This window comes from Vulpes vulpes, chromosome 9 (genome assembly GCF_048418805.1).
Source record: "Vulpes vulpes isolate BD-2025 chromosome 9, VulVul3, whole genome shotgun sequence".
Classification (NCBI taxonomy): Eukaryota; Metazoa; Chordata; class Mammalia; order Carnivora; family Canidae; genus Vulpes; species Vulpes vulpes.
Genome location: NC_132788.1, coordinates 8,804,862 through 8,823,048, shown reverse-complemented (window position 1 = coordinate 8,823,048; position 18,187 = coordinate 8,804,862). Strand labels below are relative to the sequence as shown.

At 50.5% G+C, this 18,187-nt stretch overlaps 1 protein-coding gene across 2 annotated transcripts in view; it reads right to left on the bottom strand.

The window, feature by feature from the left end:
• Nucleotides 1-17,924, bottom strand: part of GPR55 (G protein-coupled receptor 55) — a 42,555-nt gene extending 24,631 nt beyond the window's left edge. Inside the window, exon 1 of one of the 2 annotated variants that reach the window (XM_072719191.1) lies at nt 17,849-17,924. Coding sequence is in view for 1 of the 2 variants with exons in the window: in XM_072719190.1 (XP_072575291.1) it covers nt 14,942-14,963 (22 nt within the window). In the remaining variant the exon portion in view is untranslated. Of the gene's footprint in view, nt 1-14,941; nt 16,813-17,848 lie in introns of those variants that run through there. The other variant, XM_072719190.1, reaches the window with a different exon arrangement.
• Between the last annotated feature and the right edge of the window lie 263 nt (nt 17,925-18,187).

Below are 18,187 nucleotides of genomic sequence, written 5' to 3'. Positions count from 1 at the left end.
CTGAATCTTCTAGGAGGAGATGGTACCTGAACTGAATCCCACAGACACACATGCACATGGACATGTACCCTCACACAACTGAGGGTGGAGCAGAGATGGCATGTGGATTCCAGTAACGGTTCGGAGACCAGGGGACCAAAACGAAGCAAGGGTGTTTGCAGAGCCAACAATGGCTCTGAGGTTTCTGACACGGGGACTAGGTGACTCATAGAGAACTCAAAAGAAGATGCAGGTTGGGGCATCAGGACAAGGCTGAAAGGAAAGCAGTTCCACTTTGGAGTCAAGGATTTGGGATACCCCCAAATGCCACCCACTCTCCATGGAGATACAGAAGGGGGGAGTGATCAGGGTACGGAGAGTGGAGGAGGCTTGCGGGTTTGTAGGAAATAATTCATAGTGTAAGAAAATAAGCAAGGGGCTGACTCCAGGTAAGAGAACTAGTAACAGGCTTGGTGGAAAAACTGGAACCCATGAAGACAGAAAGAAGCTGGTCAGAGGTAGAACTACAAGTCACAAATCACAAAAAGAAGAATCAAGGCAAAAGGCTAGCCAACATTCGAAAGAGCCTTGAAGGTGAGGGAGGGGCCAGTACTAACTCTTGAGAGGGGAAATTGAGAACATTTATTGGCAGGGATGTCTTTAGAGGTCCTACCCACTCAGATCACCAAGGAAAGCATCAAGAAGTAGGTTTAGTTGATGAAAACCAATTGTCGATAAAAACTTTTGAGTCCGGCATGATCCCTAAAGATAAACTGGCTTTCAAAGCTTGTCATAACAAAAAAAAACAAAAAAAAAACTAATTACTAGAACTTTATCAGCCAAGCTGCCACGGGCTTATTAGGTGGTTTGTACAAAGTGGTAAGTAATCAATATTTATGATGACTCCTCTTATATAAGTAATAACTCTTTAGTCTAAATTGAGCCAGATATCCTATGCCAAAGGAAAATATTTCCCTGATTTTCCTTTTGCCTCCCTAGTCTCCCAAGCTTATTAAATTTTAAAATACATGTTAATAATTAAGCACAAATGTAACAAATTTTAAATTGGTTTCCTTGAATAAGATGGCCCTGATTCTAGGTTGGGCCTTATGTCATTTGCCAGAAACATTAAACGGGAAGGTAGTATATAATAATTTGTCATTTTCTCTGTGTGGTTCCGGGTAAAAATGCGAGTCATTGAAGAGTCTTGTCCTGGCTTGTTCAAAAAAACGCCATGTGGCAAAAGTCCTCATCTAGAACATTAATGTGAATTTCTCAAAATCTATAAACTATGTAACGTAGGTGCTGTCGAAATCAAATAAAATAGAGAAGTGACCAAGGAGAGCAAGATGTTTGAATCCTTTAAAATTTGGTTAGTCATTCTCACATTAATAATTGGGGGGAAGGAGGTTCATGTAACACCTCACATAAAAGCTGGCCAAGCAAGCCAGCCACTTGAACTGCCACTTGAAGAAGTAAAGCTGTCAGGATGGGCTTCATACAGGATCCGTTTCTTTACAATAGACCATGCAATGCTGTTTACTCCTAAAATATATAAGAAACACAATCAACGTTCTCTTTCTATAACCAGATGAAGAAGACAGTTGAGCCAGCCCTGCATACCTTAGCCTTTTGCCCTGATTTTCTATGAAATGGTTTTAACAACTATTTTAAATTGCTTTGGAAAATATTTGCTACTTCCTGAAGGCATCTCATCTGAAGGAAGAAAAGGCTGGGGCAGCTTAGCTGGTGCTGGGAATACTGGAATCAGGAGGGGAGTAAGTGAAGATTCCAGGGACTCTTTTGGCTTAATTCTACCTGCTTTGGTGACTGTCAGAATCCCAAGCAGTAGGCAAAGGGCCGGGCTTGGAGGCGGCTCTGGGCCCTTATACCCAGCCACCCTCCACACCCTGGGGCAGCCATAAGCTCTCCATAGAATCTCATGACCTTGTTTCTTTCCGTTCCCCTTGAGCCATTGAAGGACACCATTCTGGGAGGAAATAAGACCTCCAAGTCCAATCATCTGTTCATGAGAACCCTGATTCCACCTACATCTATCTATTCCAGGTCTCAGTACACAACTCCCAGTTAAAGCAGGAGGGCGTGACCTCTCTTCAGAGCTCATTAAATGTTGCCCCCAAGTAGCACTTGGCAAGGAAAGCCGGCTACAACATGACTCCCATCTCACCACCTGAGGCTGGAAGCATCATGCATCTTGGAAGCTTGTCTTAAGAGGACAAGTGTGCAAGATGGACAGCGATGGATGAGCTAACATTCAGCCCTTCTTAGCAGTGGGGCCTGGCTGAGCGTCTGAGAACCCAGTGCTTGCTACCACCCAGGGCAGGAGGCTGGGGTGCTCTAGGCAACAGGGCTCCTTTCCCATGGATCCAAGGAGTTGTCAGGTCATTGGTTTCCTTACTTGGGAGGACATTGCACAGCTCTGTCCTTGTCAGCCCTGTCTGAGATGCTGGTGCCCAGGGGAGCAGAAGGTATCACGGCCCCAGGGGAGAGTCCTGGGAACAACAAGCACCAAATGTTTCCCAGAGAAGCTTCCAAACCAAAAAGAGCGAGAGAGCTCTGAGGTGATCTTCATAGGAGTCGTTCCACTTCTGTTGTCTTATGAAGACTGTATCCTGAAGGCTACCCAGGTCCCCAGGGCCACAGAAATCTGGGCCTCATGCCCACTGGTTCCCTAGAGTTCATAAGCGTATCTTTATGGCGGCTGAGCAGGAGGCCAGAGGGCCCCTTGACCTCAAAGTAAAGTGTCTGAGGATCCGTTAAGAGGGAAGGACAACAGATCTATGTGTGGTCGGAAGTGAAAGAGAACCCTGCATCTGATTTGGAGGTGTGTGTGTGTGTGTGTGTGTGTGTGTGTGTCTGTGTGTGTGTGTGTGTGTGTGTGTCTGTGTATAAAGACAGAACAGAGGTAAAAAGTCAGGTAGAGTAAGTAAGTATGGAAGTTATACACACTGGGGAGGGCAGGTTCTTATTCTGGAAACAGGGTCACTACCGTGATTCTGGATGCCATCCCCACCCAGCAGCACTCAGAGCTATGTCCAGTGGGCCCAGGGTCAAACTGGCCCTGCTGGGCTCCAGAAAGAGCCAATCCCCCTGACCCTTGATCTGGGTGACACCCCAGATTCCTGCCACACTGGGCCTGGAGGATGCAGATGGAGCAGCTTCTTTGGCCTGTGCCTGGACCAGGGCCCAGCAGAGGTTCCACTCAGGGTGGGACCAACCCCCAGAGAAGACTGTGGGCTCAGGATCTTATGGAGGGGTGCCCTCCTCCAACCATCTCCCCATTGGCCCTTGGCAGTAGAATTTACAGCTCAAGGTTGGGGTTTCCTGGCAGACCGCATTCACTTTATGATTGTCTACAAATTCGAGGTCATCAGTGAGAGGAATCTGGGCTCCACTGGCCCATAAATCCTAGAGAAGAGGCACCAGTCAGAGGACTGATCTTTAGAGCATGAACTTTCACCCTCCCAGGAAGGTCATTATCAAGACTAAGAGGTCTACAGGAAGCAAAATGAAGTATAATTCTGGGCCCTGAGCACCCCAGGCTGCGTCCTGCTTGGGGAGGCCAGGGAGCTTGTGCTCTGCAGGGTCCTGGGAGGTCCTCCCTCCCCATGCTTGGCCAGTACTCACCTTCCTAGCAGGACGTGCTGCTGCTTTTTGACCATCCCCATTCAGGCTGTCTGGCCCATCTGGGCAGACAGATGAGTATAAATATGGGTACCCCCATTTCTGGCTGGTCCAGCATTTTCTTGCTTCTGTCCTGGGGGAAGTGGGGGAAACGGGAGTAGCCCTGATGGCCCTGGGGCCTGCAGGGAAGGGAATTAAGGAGGGTGGAGACCCCGAGGCCCAGGAGGCTCAGAGAAGCCCCTCCAGACAGCCTTCCCCTCTAGCTGGAACTCTCTCCCACGGCACCCAGGAGCCTACAGCTGCCCCCAGGGAGGCTGCAAGAACACGGTCCAGACCCAGCAGGACCCTGACGGGCGAGCTACGACTGCAGAGCTAAGCAGCAGCCCTATGAGTGCCCCGGACTCACAGTGCACAGGTGCTTTGCTCGGTGAAGGGTCCCAGCCCCACCCCGGCCTCCAGGCCCCAGCACCTTCTAGCCGGGCCTCACCCCTCCTCCCTCTGCCACAGCCCCCCTCCACCAAGGGGAGCCCTGACCGCTGTCTCCTGGGGAGGCCGGCCTGGGGAATGGGGCATACAGCAGGCACGGGGCACCGCTGTTCCTTCTGAACAAGGGGGGCCGCCCTTGGCCCCAGGGAGGGGATCAGCCCTGCGGGGAAAGGTACCCTGAGTCCACCGAGCCCAGCCGCCCTCTCCCAGTGGGCACTCTGAGAGCCTGGAGGGGCCCGAGTGTGGACACAGAGCAGTTTGTCACGTTTTCTTGGGCCCGCGGACAAATCCCGAGGAGGGGCCCCTGCCGGGTGACCCAGGATGGATCCCCCACGGGGCTGAGAACTCACTGGGGAGGTGGGGCCTCCCTGGAGCACCCGAGGGCCCCTGGGGCTGCCCTGCAGCTGCCAGGCCCCTGCTGCTCCCCGTGCCCGGCAGGTGCCCGCCTCACCAGGCTGCTGCGAGAGAGGCAGGTGCCCCCTGGCAGGGGTGCCAGGCCCCTGGGCCGGCTTGCAGGATGGCCTGAGGGTGGGGCCGGGGTGGGAGGAGGTGACTGGGTGGGAGGGGAGGAGGGGCAGCTGAGCAGCCTGGCCAGGTGGCTGGAGGCCAGCACAGGGCCAGAAGGGCGGCGCAGGGCAAGGGCAGAGCGAAGAGCAGACAGGGAGGCCAGGAAGAAAGGGGGCAGGCAGGGCGGGGAAGGGGGCCTGGCAGGGCGGGGGTGGCAGGGGACCCCAGGGGAGCTGTGGGGCCAGGGGGTCCTGTGGGCTTCCAGGTGAGGAGGGGGCCAACTGGTGAGAGGAGGGAGCTTGGCTGGGTGAGCTGGGCCAGCAGGAGGAGGGCCAGGCCGGGGGCCCAGGGTGGGGGCCTGCAGGAGGCAGGGCTGGAGGGCAGCAGGGAGCGGGGAGGGGGCCGGGGGAGGGGGAGGGGCAGGGGGAGGGCTGGGGGCAGCAGGAGAGTAGTAGAGCTGCCTTCTCTTCATCGCTGCCAGGGAACAGTTGAGAGTCCAACCAGGGTTCCGGAACCTAAGGTCTGCCTGCCTCTGTTCCTTGAGGATTTGTCCTTGTGACCTCACAGGCAGAGGATTCTTGAGAGAGAGAGAGGGAGAGAGAGGAGAGCCGGAGGCCGTGCCTGCAGCACAGCTGTGCCCACTGTGGGGATGAGGAAGCCGAGGCCCCGTGGGAGGCCAGGGGAGGCAGCGCTCGGGCTGGAACCAGGGTTGCTTGTCCTGGGGCAGAGCTTCTCCATGACCTAGGCCAGCCCATGTTAGGCCCCATCCAGGGGACCAGGGAACAGCATTCTAGCTGGTTCCCCCAGAGACACTGCCTGAGAGCCTGGCCAGCTGGTGCCCTGGTGTGGCCCACCTTCCTGTGCACATCCCCTCCCTCCCCCAGGAGCCCCTCCATGGGGCTGGCCTCCATGGGAGGATCAAGAGCTCGGCCAGTCCCTGAGCTCGGGTGTCTCTAAGATGTCTGGACTCGGGATTTCTCTAGGAGGAACAAGGGACTCATGTTTATCTCTGGGCATCCCTGGACCGGGGAGGTGGGGGTCTGGGCAGCAGAGGTGACAATGGTGCCAAAAAGCAAGAGGCTGGAGAGCTGAGTGCCCCTGGGCCTCTGCACTAGGATGTGCTGAGCCAGGCAGGGGTGCCCCAGGCTTCCTCCGCCAGGCCCAGTAGTCAGAACAACTGAGGAGAGTCAGGAAGGAAACCTCTCCCCTAGGACCCTTCTGTCATTCATCACTCACACAGTGACATCCCTGCGCCACCAGGGTCCCAGGAGGGACCCCGAGAAGCCTTCCCAGGACAGCGAGAGAAATCACCTGAGGCTGGACACCAGGCCACAGCTTACCGATGTGGAAAGGGGGAAATCAACTTCTCTCCCACCTGTGACTGAATGATTTTTCCTAGAACTTCTGTGAGCTTAACAACATCCCTCTGGGATGAGAGAACCTTGCTTGGGGGATCTAGTGGACCCTCCTCACAAGAGCAGCTGGCCCTCAAGCCTCTTCTCTAGGTCCTTCATCATCTCCCAGCAAATGCCCAAGGAATCCTGAACCCCTCTGGCCACCCCCAGGTCACGTGCCGCTCCACCCGCACGGCTCTGAGCTGCCCTCCAACAACTATCAAGGCCCCTGGGCCGCCATCTTTCCTCTGGCAGCTCTTCACTGGCCGCCCTGCCCCTCCTGACCTCACTGACCTCATTACAATGGCCCCTTGCAAACACCCCAAGATGCTGGCGGGTCATTGAGAGGAAGCCCTGTGCCTGCCTCCTCCATGCCCACGGAGGGAGCGGAGCCCCAAGGGGAGGCCAGGACAGGGTCCCCAGGAGGGTGCGAGGACCCCAAAGAGAGGATGGTGGCATCGCTCCTCCTGCCCAGACAGAGACAGGGGCAGCTGTGGAGCCTCCCAGAGATCCCAGCGGCCCAGCCTGGCAGGGGAGCACCTGTCTGACCCCCCGCACACCCAACGAGGTGGGAAACCATGACGAGCCTCATCCTGTCAGCCTGGGGGTTCTAGATCAGGGACTGCAGCTGAACCCTGAGTTCATGAGCTGGGAGGAAGTCACTGAGCATTCAAGCCTAGAAGGAATGGGGACAGGTTGACGTAGCCTGTGGGACCTGATAAGCCAGTCCTCGGGCCAGGGCATCTCTGTGGATGTCACTCAGCACGGGTCAAAAATCCCAAGGACAGGAGGCTGACTGGGCCCACACTCCCTACGCAGCCTCACCCCCACACCCATGCAACCCTGGGGACAGAGGAGAATCCAGAGTTAACCAAGAGTGGGGTCCTCACACCAGAAGTTAAGTCCTAGGAAAAGAGTGAAGACACGAGGGTCCCATCCCCCCCGCCCCGAGTCTATGCACAGGGATGTGTCCGGCCTCCTGAGTGTGAAGATGCGGATCCCCAGGGAAACCCCACAAGTCTGGAGGTGCAGGGGGGAAGCTCGCAGAGGAGATTGGAGGGGACACGGTTCCAGTAACCACTGCGGTTAGTTCAGAGGGAAACATCCACAGCCCACGGCCGAGATGACTGTGCCACGGCACGAGAGCTACTCCTCAGAGCGAGAGTGAGAACGCGGTGCGTGAGAGGGAGCCCCGAGAATGACTCAGCGCCGCCTGATGTCAGCCAAGAGGCTCAGACCATCTCCCGGGAGTAAGGGGAATACACCTGAGCGCTCGCCACAGACTCACGTGGGGCACTATCCACGACTCCTCAGGCACAGGCCAGTGTCTCAAAGATGACACAGAAGGCCCACGGCCTGTGGTCACACGAGGAATCTTCTAGATGCCCTTGAGATGCAGTGCAGCGCTGAATGAAGACTCCATCCCGACCACTGGCGCTACCTAGTGCAGAAGGCAGATACCTGAACAGAGAAGGTGCCCGCAGATCCTCCTCTGTTCTCCCCAGGGAGCCTGCACCGCGCCCTCGGTGACCTCTAAGGGAGGGACGGGGCCTGCTGGCCCAGGCCCGGGTTCTGCTCTGTGGTCGCTGAGCCTGGTCAATGGCAAGCAGAGAGAACACTCTAGAAGAGCCAGACGCTCAGGTGACCTGTGCAAAACACAGCGTGGGTAGAGAGGAAAGCCCTGCAGAACACGTTAGGGGGAGGAGCGATGGGGTGGCTGGGACTTGAGAGGGAGAGGCAAAGAGGGAGAGGGTGCAGGGGGGCAGCCACCTGCGGATGGAGCAGGTTCCGGGGGGCATGGCGGGGAGGGGATTCCGTTATCTGCTGTGCGTGGAACAGGTACCCCCAGACCAATGACTCGGTTTCCTCAACAAACCAAGGGCATGGAAAGAAAGGCGGGGGTGGGGGGGATGGCTGTTAGAGAATGCAACCCATCTCCCCCCAAAGATGCCCTCATTTGAGTCCTGACCTGATTTGAATAAACCAGCTGTAAAAAAAAGACACTTTTGAGACAATCAGCGGGAAATCTGAGTATGAACTGGGTGGTGGATGATGGTAAAGGCTGACCTTCTGATTTTGGTTCCTACAATGATGGCACACAGTTGCATCAAAAAGTGTCTTTAACAGGGGGTCCCTGGATGGCTCAGCGGTTTAGCACCTGCCTTTGGCCCAGGGTGTGACCCTGGAGCCCCGGGATCGAGTCCCACGTCGAGCTCCCTGCATGGAGTCTGCTTCTCCCTCTGCCTGTGTCTCTGCCTCTCTCTCTCTCTCTCTCTCTCTCTCTCTGTCTCTCATGAATAAATAAATAAAATCTTTAAAAAAAAAAAAAGTGTCCTTAACAGGGGGGCCTGGGTGGCTAGAGTCAGTTAAGCACCCAGCGACTCTTGACTTCGGTTCAGGTCACCACCTCAGGGTCCTGAGACTGAGCCCCCAGTCGGGCCACGTGCTCAGCAGGGAGTCTGCCTGAGATTCTCTCTCCCTCTCCCTGCTCCCATGCTCGCTCACTCACTCTCTAAAATAAATCTGGTTTTCAAAAAGTATCCTTAAAAAAAATAAAAAGTGTCCTTGACAGCAGAGACGCATCCTGAAGGATTGGGCTGAGATGTCACGAGGTCAGTGGGAGCGGGCGAAGGGAAGAAATCCATGGAAGAAAGTTGGCGGGAGCTGACTCCTGGCAGCTGGGCACGGTGTCCCAGGCAAGACCAGGCTGCAGCCGGGGGACTGTCTGCCCTGGTGGTGACACAAACAGGACTGGTCCACCCTTGGGGACCTCCTGGGCCAGTCAGGGCCATGGCAGGTGGGTGTTCAGTGTGGTTCTTTAGTAGAACTCTACTCAAGTCCTTTGAGATACGCTCCCAAGCTCAACAGCTGAGTCACCTATTTTAGTGAACCCCACAAGGTGAATTAGAATTGACGTAGGTTGATGCTGAACTGTGGTTGAGCTAATCTACTGCCAACTTTCCCATAGCTGATTTTGGTATATTCACCTTCCCACCAGCCCCATCACCCTTGGCCACAACACAGACCAACACCCTCACCCCTTGCACACCCAATCCACAGAGAGCCATTAGCTGTCCAGGCATCATTCTGAACTGTCACCTGGAGCACCTGCCTGGCAGCCAACAGCTGATAGTACATCGGCCCCTCTGGTCGGTACCACTGTAGTTTTGACCTGGGACGTGAGCCAGGCGTGCTCCGGTGTATAGGACAAGAACACAATCCCAGAGCTTGAGCACAGTCCTGGAAGAGCACATCTAAGTTCCAAGATGTAAATTAGGGATTTTCTTGTATTTTCAGCCCAGGGGGAACAGGATCCATTCCATCTCCCCTCCCCCTTTCCTACTCACACAGAGTCTGTTGCTGGATTGGATGGTCTTCAGTGCTTATTTTTTCTTTTTTTTCTTTTTTTTTTTTTTAGTTCATTGTACTATCTACAATTTATTTGAAGAATCTCATAGAAAGATTAATTCAGACTTTTTTTCCTGCTCTCCCTTTTCTGTACCCCATTCAAGAGAGAAAATTTTTTTCAATTCTGAGTTGTGTCCTATTTAGCTCTTCTTTTCCCAAGTTTATTTCCTCTGCTTCTCCCATGCCTCTTCCTCACTTTTCTCTCGTGTTTCTCTTTTCCCCTCCCCTAGCCAAAACTCTCATAACAAAAGTGGCACAGATAACACCACCTTCCCTTCTTCGTGTGAGTTGAAATTTCGAACTTGACAATTGAAATAGGCTTTTCATTATTACTCATCCCATTCAAAAGAAGAAATGTGTATATTTTAAAAACATATCTTCGTGTGTAATCAAAGAACTGAAAATGAAAATGAGATTTCTTTTTCATATCAAATTAGCAGAGATTTGTTATAAATGGCCATTCTTAGTGCTGGCAGACATCTAGGGAGAAGGACCTTCCTAGGAGGTTTCTAGAAGGCAATTTGGCAACATGTATCAAGAGCCTTAAAAATAGCCTACCCTTTGACCCCCGAGGAACATAAACATCTATCAGTTCCACTTGTGCCAGATGCAGCTTGGAATGGCCTGGAAGCTGAGAGGTGAGGATTAGAACATTTCCCCCTTTCTTTGGGCCCGGAGAAGATTTTTTTTAATAACTTTATTTTTTATTGGTGTTCAATTTGCCAACATACAGAACAACACCCAGTGCTCATCCCGTCAAGTGCCCCCCTCGATGCTTGCCACCCAGTCACCCCCACCCCCCGCCGCCCTGAGAAGATTAAACTGGGGATGGAGGGAGTTACTGGACTTCAGGTAGACACCACATGGTCAAAGGTGAATCCTCTATGAAGCAGTAGGTCTACAGAGAGGGGGAAACCTGGGGGAGAGCACCTTGGGTGCCAGGAGCCTGAAAACCTGCTGGCCACTTTTGGTGTTCATGTTAGAATGTCATCCTGTTATCCCCATGCCTTCAGGAACATGCAATTAATGGGTACAGCCTGGCTTTAGCTGTGAGATCTGAGGGTCAGTTGGACAATCGCCATCCCTTGAGTTCTAGATGAGATTGGCTCTTCCCTAAAGGGTCTAGGGAAGGGACAAAACCCTCCCTGGGAGGTCCTGTTCCATGGACTGGAGATGGCCAAAGTCCTTCCAGCTTTTCTGCAAGCTCCCCGGGCAGGAGTGGCTGACACCTCCATGACCCCTCTCTGGCTACCACACTTGTTAGCCTCTTTCCAGAGTTCCCCCAAGACTCCCTGCCCACAAGCAGTCATCAGGGTCCTAGGTATTTCTGAAGTTTGGGGGCCACATGAAGATGCAGAGGATTTATGTCACAGAAATAAAAATGTTGGCTTCTCAGTCAAGCATTTCCCAAGCTAAAATGGCCATGGCCATTCTGTCCCTAGGGGACGGCCTCAGGCCTGCTTCCACAGGGGTTGCAGCATCTTTCCAGCAGGCTCCTCTCTCACACCACTGCTTTCCTGACCCTTCTCTCTCTCTCAAGCCGCCAGGTTGTGATCCAGGTTCATCCTGACACCTCCAACCTCAGGTTCCACCTTCTCCCCTAACACTTGTCAACAGGTTTCCCTGGCTAAGCGGACTTACAGTGACTTTTTCGACCTGTTTTAACTGAGCCTTGGGGGATCTGGGTGATGCCTTGGGCCCACTCTTGGGTTGCAGGATCTCAGGGAAAATGGACACCCCAGAGAAGCTAGTTCTGTGGTGGCCAGAGGTGAGGAAGGAGAGACACCAGCCAAAATGACCCACAACAACTGGGAAGATTTTGTGGATCATGGAATATTCCTCAGGGATTCTGAGGCAGGCACGATAACGCCCTCCCCACAGAGATATCCTCATACTAATTCCCAGAACCTGTGATGGTGTTAAGTCACATGGCAAGGGGAACCAAGGTTACAGATGAAATTCAAGTTGCTAATCAGCTGCCCTAAAAAATAGGGAGAGTAGCCTGTATTAACCAGGTGGGCCCAATATAATCACAAGAGTCCTTAGAAGCAGAAGAGGCTGGGGTGGCTCAGCGGTTTAGCGCCTGCCTTCAGCCCAGGGCATGATCCTGGGGTCCCGGGATCAAGTCCCACATCAGGCTCCCGGCATGGAGCCTGCTTCTCTACCTGTGTCTCCCATGAATAAATAAAATCTTAAAAAAAAAAGAAGAAGAAGAAGAAGCAGAAGAGGCAGGGACGCCTGGGTGGCTCAGTCAGTTAAGTGTCTACCTTAGGCTCAGGATGATCCCAGGGTCCTAGGATTGAGCTCTAGCATCGGGCTCCCTGCTCACCATGGAGTCTAATTCTCCCTGCCCCCTGCTCACACACTCTCTCTCATGCACTCTCTCAAATAAATAAACAAAATCTTTTTTTAAAAAAGGCAAAAGAAGGAGATAGGGAGAAAGTCAGAAGGGCACAATGCAAGAAGGACCCAACCCTTTGTTGCTGGCTTTGAAGGTGGAGGAAGGGGCCATGAGCCGAGGATGACAGGCATAGCAGCCTCTGGAAGCTGGAAGAGACAAGGAGATAGGTTCTCCCCCTGGAGCTTCCAGAAGGAATGTGGCCCTTCTAACATCTTGATTTCTACCCAATGAGACCGTGTTGAACTCCTAACCTAGAGCTGTAAGATAAGAAATTTGTGGTGGTTTAAGCCACTGAATATGTGGCCATTTGTTAGAGCAGCCAGAGGAAACTGCCACAGCTCACAGAGACTATCAGGAAAGAGAACCTGGTGGAAATCTATGTATCTTGCTTGGGTCTCTGGGATTGTAATGAGGGCACTAAAGGCAGGACCACTCAGGAAGCTACAGAGATGAGGAACATCCAGGTTACATATGCCCATTGTAGACCCCATCAAAGCCCACGAACATGAGTAAGTTTGAATCTACGCAAGACTAGAAGAGAGGGCTGGCGATCTGCAAGGTGTCTCAGAGCTACCTGCTCTCGGAGGATTCCCAAGGCAGGTCCTCAGTCTTGGAGGCTCAGAGATCTGATGAGTGGACCTCATGGAGCTCACATTAGTCAAGCCCATTCTGAGAACCAGGGCTCCCAAGGCTGCAGGCCTGAGGGCTTCTGATGACCAGCCCTTGTCTCGTTTGAGCCAAGATCCCCAGGAAGCAAACTCATAACCAAAAGGCTTCTGAGCAAGTTCTCTGACTTGAGTATTTCACAGCCATTGCCACACAGCCCGACAATCATGATCATAATAGTTGCCCCTAGCACCAGGTCCACCGTGCACACTCTTGGACCTGGTACCACCCCAAGCCCGCCCCCTGCAGAGTGTGTAGAGAAGCTGCCAGTGGCACATCCCTGACAGTCCTTTTGCAGTATTCTGACAATGACAACCAAGCCCTTGTTCTGGCCCAGGAGCCATTCTGTCTCCTGAAGGGGACTTGGCTTAGTGCTCTCATAGACCATTATCTGTGGATTTTAGCTTTCAGACAACAGACTTATTTCCATTCTTTCCATGCCAGTGGCAGAAACCTAGTTTCTGTACAGTAGTTTCTGTACACTGTCAACATCCCCCAATTTATTTGTTCTTGAGACAAAAAAAAAATCTTCAGAGACAGGGGTGTGACTGTGAACAGCCTAGGCAACCACACAGCTCTAGGGGCCCCACCACCCACCACCCACAGAAGCGACCTTTGTCTCCATCCCAGCAGGCTGAGAATACCAGCCTCCCCTCTCTTCAGTAGAAGCCCCACAGTGAGGGCAATCTAGCACCTCATAAACAAGCTGCTCCTGCTTTGTCAGTTTAGAAGCCTCTTTGGCTTGCAGACCAGTCCCTCCCTCTCTATTTTCCTCCCAAAATTTGTAAACCTCAGAGTCTCTGTAGTTTCTGGGACTCTGTCATGTATGGCATCATTTTCAACATCCCAACAGAAAGCCAACCTGAGATTCCCCTTGCCCACTCACGTTCCCCCACTAAGTGGCTGTATAACCTTTGAGGGAAGGTATTTAACTACTTTAAGCTCCTTCCTTCATTTCACCGCTATTTTTTGAGCACAATTAAGTGCCAAGCGGGGACTTAAAAAAGTTGTTAGAGTTAGAGCAGTAAGGGATCCCTGGGTGGCTCAGCGGTTTGGCGCCTGCCTTTGGCCCAGGGTGCGGTCCTGGAGTCCCAGGATCGAGTCTCAAGTCAGGCTCCTGGCATGGAACCTGCTTCTCCCTCTGCCTGTGTCTCTGCCTCTCTCTCTCTCTCTCTATGACTATCATGAATAAATAAATAAAACCTTAAAAAAAAAAAGAGAGAGAGAGAGCAGTAACCAAACAAAACTTTCAGCCTTCTAGGAGCCTACATGCTCCAGTGAGAGGAGACAGATAATAACTGAAAACTAACATACGTACAAGGTCAGGCCATTGACAGGTGCCAAGAAGACAATTAAAGCGGAGGAGAGTGATGGGGATTGAAATTTGAAATACAATAGCCAGAAAAGACTTCCTGAGAAGGTAAGCAAAGACCTGAGGAAGCTGGCTTCAGTCCCTTGTTCATAACATGAGTAGATTAATAATGGCATTTACCTCACCAATCGTCATGAGGATCAATTAAGTCAACACAAACCATTCAGGTTACTGCCTGGCCCATTGTAAGTGCTTCACTAATATTAGCTATTGTTATAATCATTAATGAATGCCTTTTTGAAGACTTTAGTGTTTTTCAAGTGTTCAGTTTGGTTTGTGTTGGGAGTTCAAAGATGGCAACATGACATGCGAGCCAAGACAGTCTTTCAAAAACCTCAACACAGACATCACTAATCAGCTACTGCACTCTGCTCCCTGCGTCAAGAATCCATCTTAATATAGTCCTCCAGAACCAGTCCTCATCGAACAGCTGGAACTGGCAGGCGAAAAGAAACTAACGTGCCATCCCTTGATGCACCAGCTACAGCTAGGGACGGATTCATCATTTGAACTCTCCCCACTATCCTTATCCATTTACTGCGTAACAGTATCTCTGTCACCAAGAGCTGGAATTCATCTCATTCATCCTTCCTGTGAAATGATAATCTCCAACCGCTTTGAGTGGCACAGAAAAGAATAATTCGTGGTCCACTATTGACATTATGTAAGACAACATAAACCAACCTACGCTGTTCGTTGTCTAAATATTATGTTATTTCTTTACAGATCACCCAGTAAGAAGATCTTAACTTCCTACTTTCTATGTTTCCCTGATGTGACAACAGGTCTGAGTCATGGTTATGGGCATATGTGACAGGGGATCGGATGTTCTTGGGAAGGAAAGTGGCTTTCACCCAGACTCCTTGTTCTTCCCACATAATTGTGAAATCACAACATAAACATAGGCTTTTTTTTCAACACACTTTCTTGAGCCTGTTGGAGGCAGTCCTAGTGTCCAAATACAGCAGCACATTAGTCGTATCACTACTCAAGGACCTCGTAAACATTAGCTCAATGGAAATCTTCTGGGAACTGTAAAGCAAAACCAAATATAATTCAAGTGTACAGAATGATTATACTTACCTTTTACAGACCAGATGTCCATAAGGAAGACACACCAGAAACACAGCCAGAAAAGATGATGCCTGTGTCTTCAAGCCAGACACTCTAATTTTCTTTTAAGAGGGAGTCTCAATGCCTAGGCTGGTCAGAAGTCTTGTCCTAGCATTCATCTGGAAGCTGGGTTTTCTTATGAACTTTTTTTAAAATACCAAATTTGCAAAAAAAAGTCAAAATACAAATACTCGTTTATCCTTCACCGCTTTTTTCTAGATACACATCTGTGTATACCCACACCTTTTTTTTTCTTTTGCTGCTGAATGCTTCAAAAGTAATTTGCAGACCTAAGATCACTTTCGCCCCTAAATACCTCACAGGCTTCTACAAAAAGAAGGTGGGCAATTCTCATATATAACCAAAATAGCATCATCACAGGCAAGAAATTTAGCAGGGACACAATAATATTATGTAATAGATAGTCCTTATTCAAATTTCTCCAATTATATCCTAAATGTCCTTTATCTCTTTTTCAAAAAAATTATTCACTTTCATCCAATCAAGGTTCACACACTGTTTAATGTACTTTCACGTAGAGGTGTCCCTGCACCTTTTTTCACGACCCTGACAATCTTTAAGAGTTTCACGGACTATTCTCCCAAACTCAGTTTGCATAATTGCTTCTTCGTGATGTAATTCAGATGAACTATTTTGGACAAGATGCTACTGGAGGTGATGTTGTGTCCTCCTTAATAGATCACATCAGGGAGCACATAATGTTAGTCTGTCTCACTATTTCTGAATCTGATTTTGACCATTTCGTTAAGGTGAGGTCTGACAGGCCTCTCCTGTCATTAATACATAATCTGCCAAAAGAGACTTTGATACTGTGTGAACATCTCACATCCGACAACGCTTTGCTCAATGGCTTTAGCATCTGATGATGTTGACCGAATCCGTTATTATGGGAGTCTGCAGAATGGCGATTATCCAATTCTATTATTATTCCTTCTTTATTTATTAGCTGGCATTCCTCTGTGAAGACAAGCTGAAACCTGGGTCTCTGTCATAAATCCCATTTAAAACAGCAGGAAATCCTCTGCTGGAAGTACAATTAAGCACAATGTACTACGTGGTCTCCAGTTCCTTCTGTCATTGCTTCTTTTCCTCCAACTGTTCCACTCATTGAATGCTTTGCACTCAGCACTGTAGAAAGTGCTTTAGGCACACTGGGTCACTTAATTAATTCCCAACCACCCTGGGGGCTAGGTGGTAGCAGGCTCATCTGGCGGGGGAGGACACTGAAACAGAAGCAACTTGCCCGCGGTCATCTAGTAAGGGACAGATTTGGAACCCAGACACATTTGACCAAAAAGGCTATATTCCTGCCCAGCAGGAATAAACCCTTGTGTTATCCCTTTTTGTAGGCAGGCAATTCAGGCAGTAGCAGTCCTTGGTTTTTGTTGATTCCTAGAGAACTCTTCATCCTTCCTCCTTGAGTTATTAGCAGTACACAGCAAAAAGGCCAGAGGAATAAAAATAGGGACCGTGGGATTATGGATCATTTTTATTTTCCTCTTTATACTTATCTGTATTTCCCAAATTTTCTACAAGGAACATGCATGGATGGTTTGGTCAAATTTCCAGTTGTCAGATTCAGAAAGGCTCTTCCCAGGAGCCATCTGTCCCTGTCGGGGCCTCGTGGATACATGCCTGGGCTGATGTGCTAGTAAGTGGCCTTTTAGTGACATATGTGATTCATTCTACCCCACACCAACTGGGGCAAAGGATCCAATTCAACTGACGGCCCATCTTCCCAGAGTCCTAATCTCAGGCTGGCTTTGTACAAGACTGCAGCAGCCATCAAGGACGGAGAAGACTGAGCCTTGGACCTGGAACTGTTTACAAAGTAACGGCAAGACAAGGAAACACAGCAGATACACTTTTTGGAGGACAAGATAAGAAATACTCGGCAGCTGAATGGCAGGAGCGGCCATCGTCCCCAAAGGTCGGATACAGAAGTTACTGAGGCTTCAACAAACTTCTAGAAGGAAAGTCAGAATCACAGGCCAGAAAGTCATCACTCTTAAGAGCGTTTGTAAGATTCTGGACCCTTATAGCTTTCTCATGTTTCTTATTTTTGTTACTCCATGTCTGTTTCCCTATAGTCCTCAGCAGGTGCAGGGGCGGGGGGGGGGAGGAGTGAGGAGGGGGAGCAAAATGCCTTTAAGGAGGAAAAAAGAAGACTTAGGAGGAAGACAGAATCGTAATACAAAACTGTATCATTCTGAATAACAAAAAGCCACCACAAGACAAGTCTTAGATGTAAAGAGCTTGGAAGTCAGTTACTTCCATCCTCACGAGAGAAAAACCTGAGCAAACTGAAAACTGAGGTCATAGGCCAAACCACCAGGTTGAAATCTGGGATTTTGGGGGGGGGGGGGGGGGGGAAGGGGGCAATACAGAAAAAACCTGCGACTTACCAGGAATGGAAGCAGCCATCGGAGCCAGCAATCCCATACAATCTGATGACTCTCCCGAAGCTGACAGTTAAAGCCCCTGGAGTCCCACACTTCCCTGGGATTTACTTCCAGGAGCCCAACCAGCCTCTCACTGTGAAGGTCCCGGAAAAATCCCCAGGCGTCAAGCAAGGAGAGGGAAAAGTAACCATTTTTAAACACGCTCAGGGACAATGTAACCATTTTGAAAGGCCAGAGCATTTTGTTCTCTTTAATAAAGGGGTGAATCCAGAGAATCTGCTTTACCAGAGCCTTATCTGCCCTGGGGGCAGGACGAGGAGACAACTCCAACTCCTCCAGCCTTCTAGTCTCTGCTTTCACTACCCATCTGTTCTTGCAGGCTGTCAACCCCTCCCTTGACACATCAATCATAGTCATTTTAAACTCCCTGACAGCCCCCAAATCGTTGTCCTACCTGGGTCTGGTTCTGATGCTTGCTTTGTCTCTTCAGACTACGTAGTTGCCTATAGCATGGCTTGTCATTTTTGGTTGAAGGTTGGGTGTGATGCATGTGAAAATAGGACGTGAGCAAATCAGGCTTTAGTGTGAGGTTCTCTGATAATCTGGTGAGGATCGAGGCTGTGTTGAACATTTGCTGTAGTTGTTGGTGCCACAGTCTTCAGTGTACTCTAGAGGCCTGGTTTTATTTTTTTTATTTTTTTCTCTTCTGTTGTTTTGGGTTTCCCTAATAACTCTATCTTAAATAATCTGTGTCTTGTAGGTCTGTCAGTCATAATCCACTTTTATTACACTG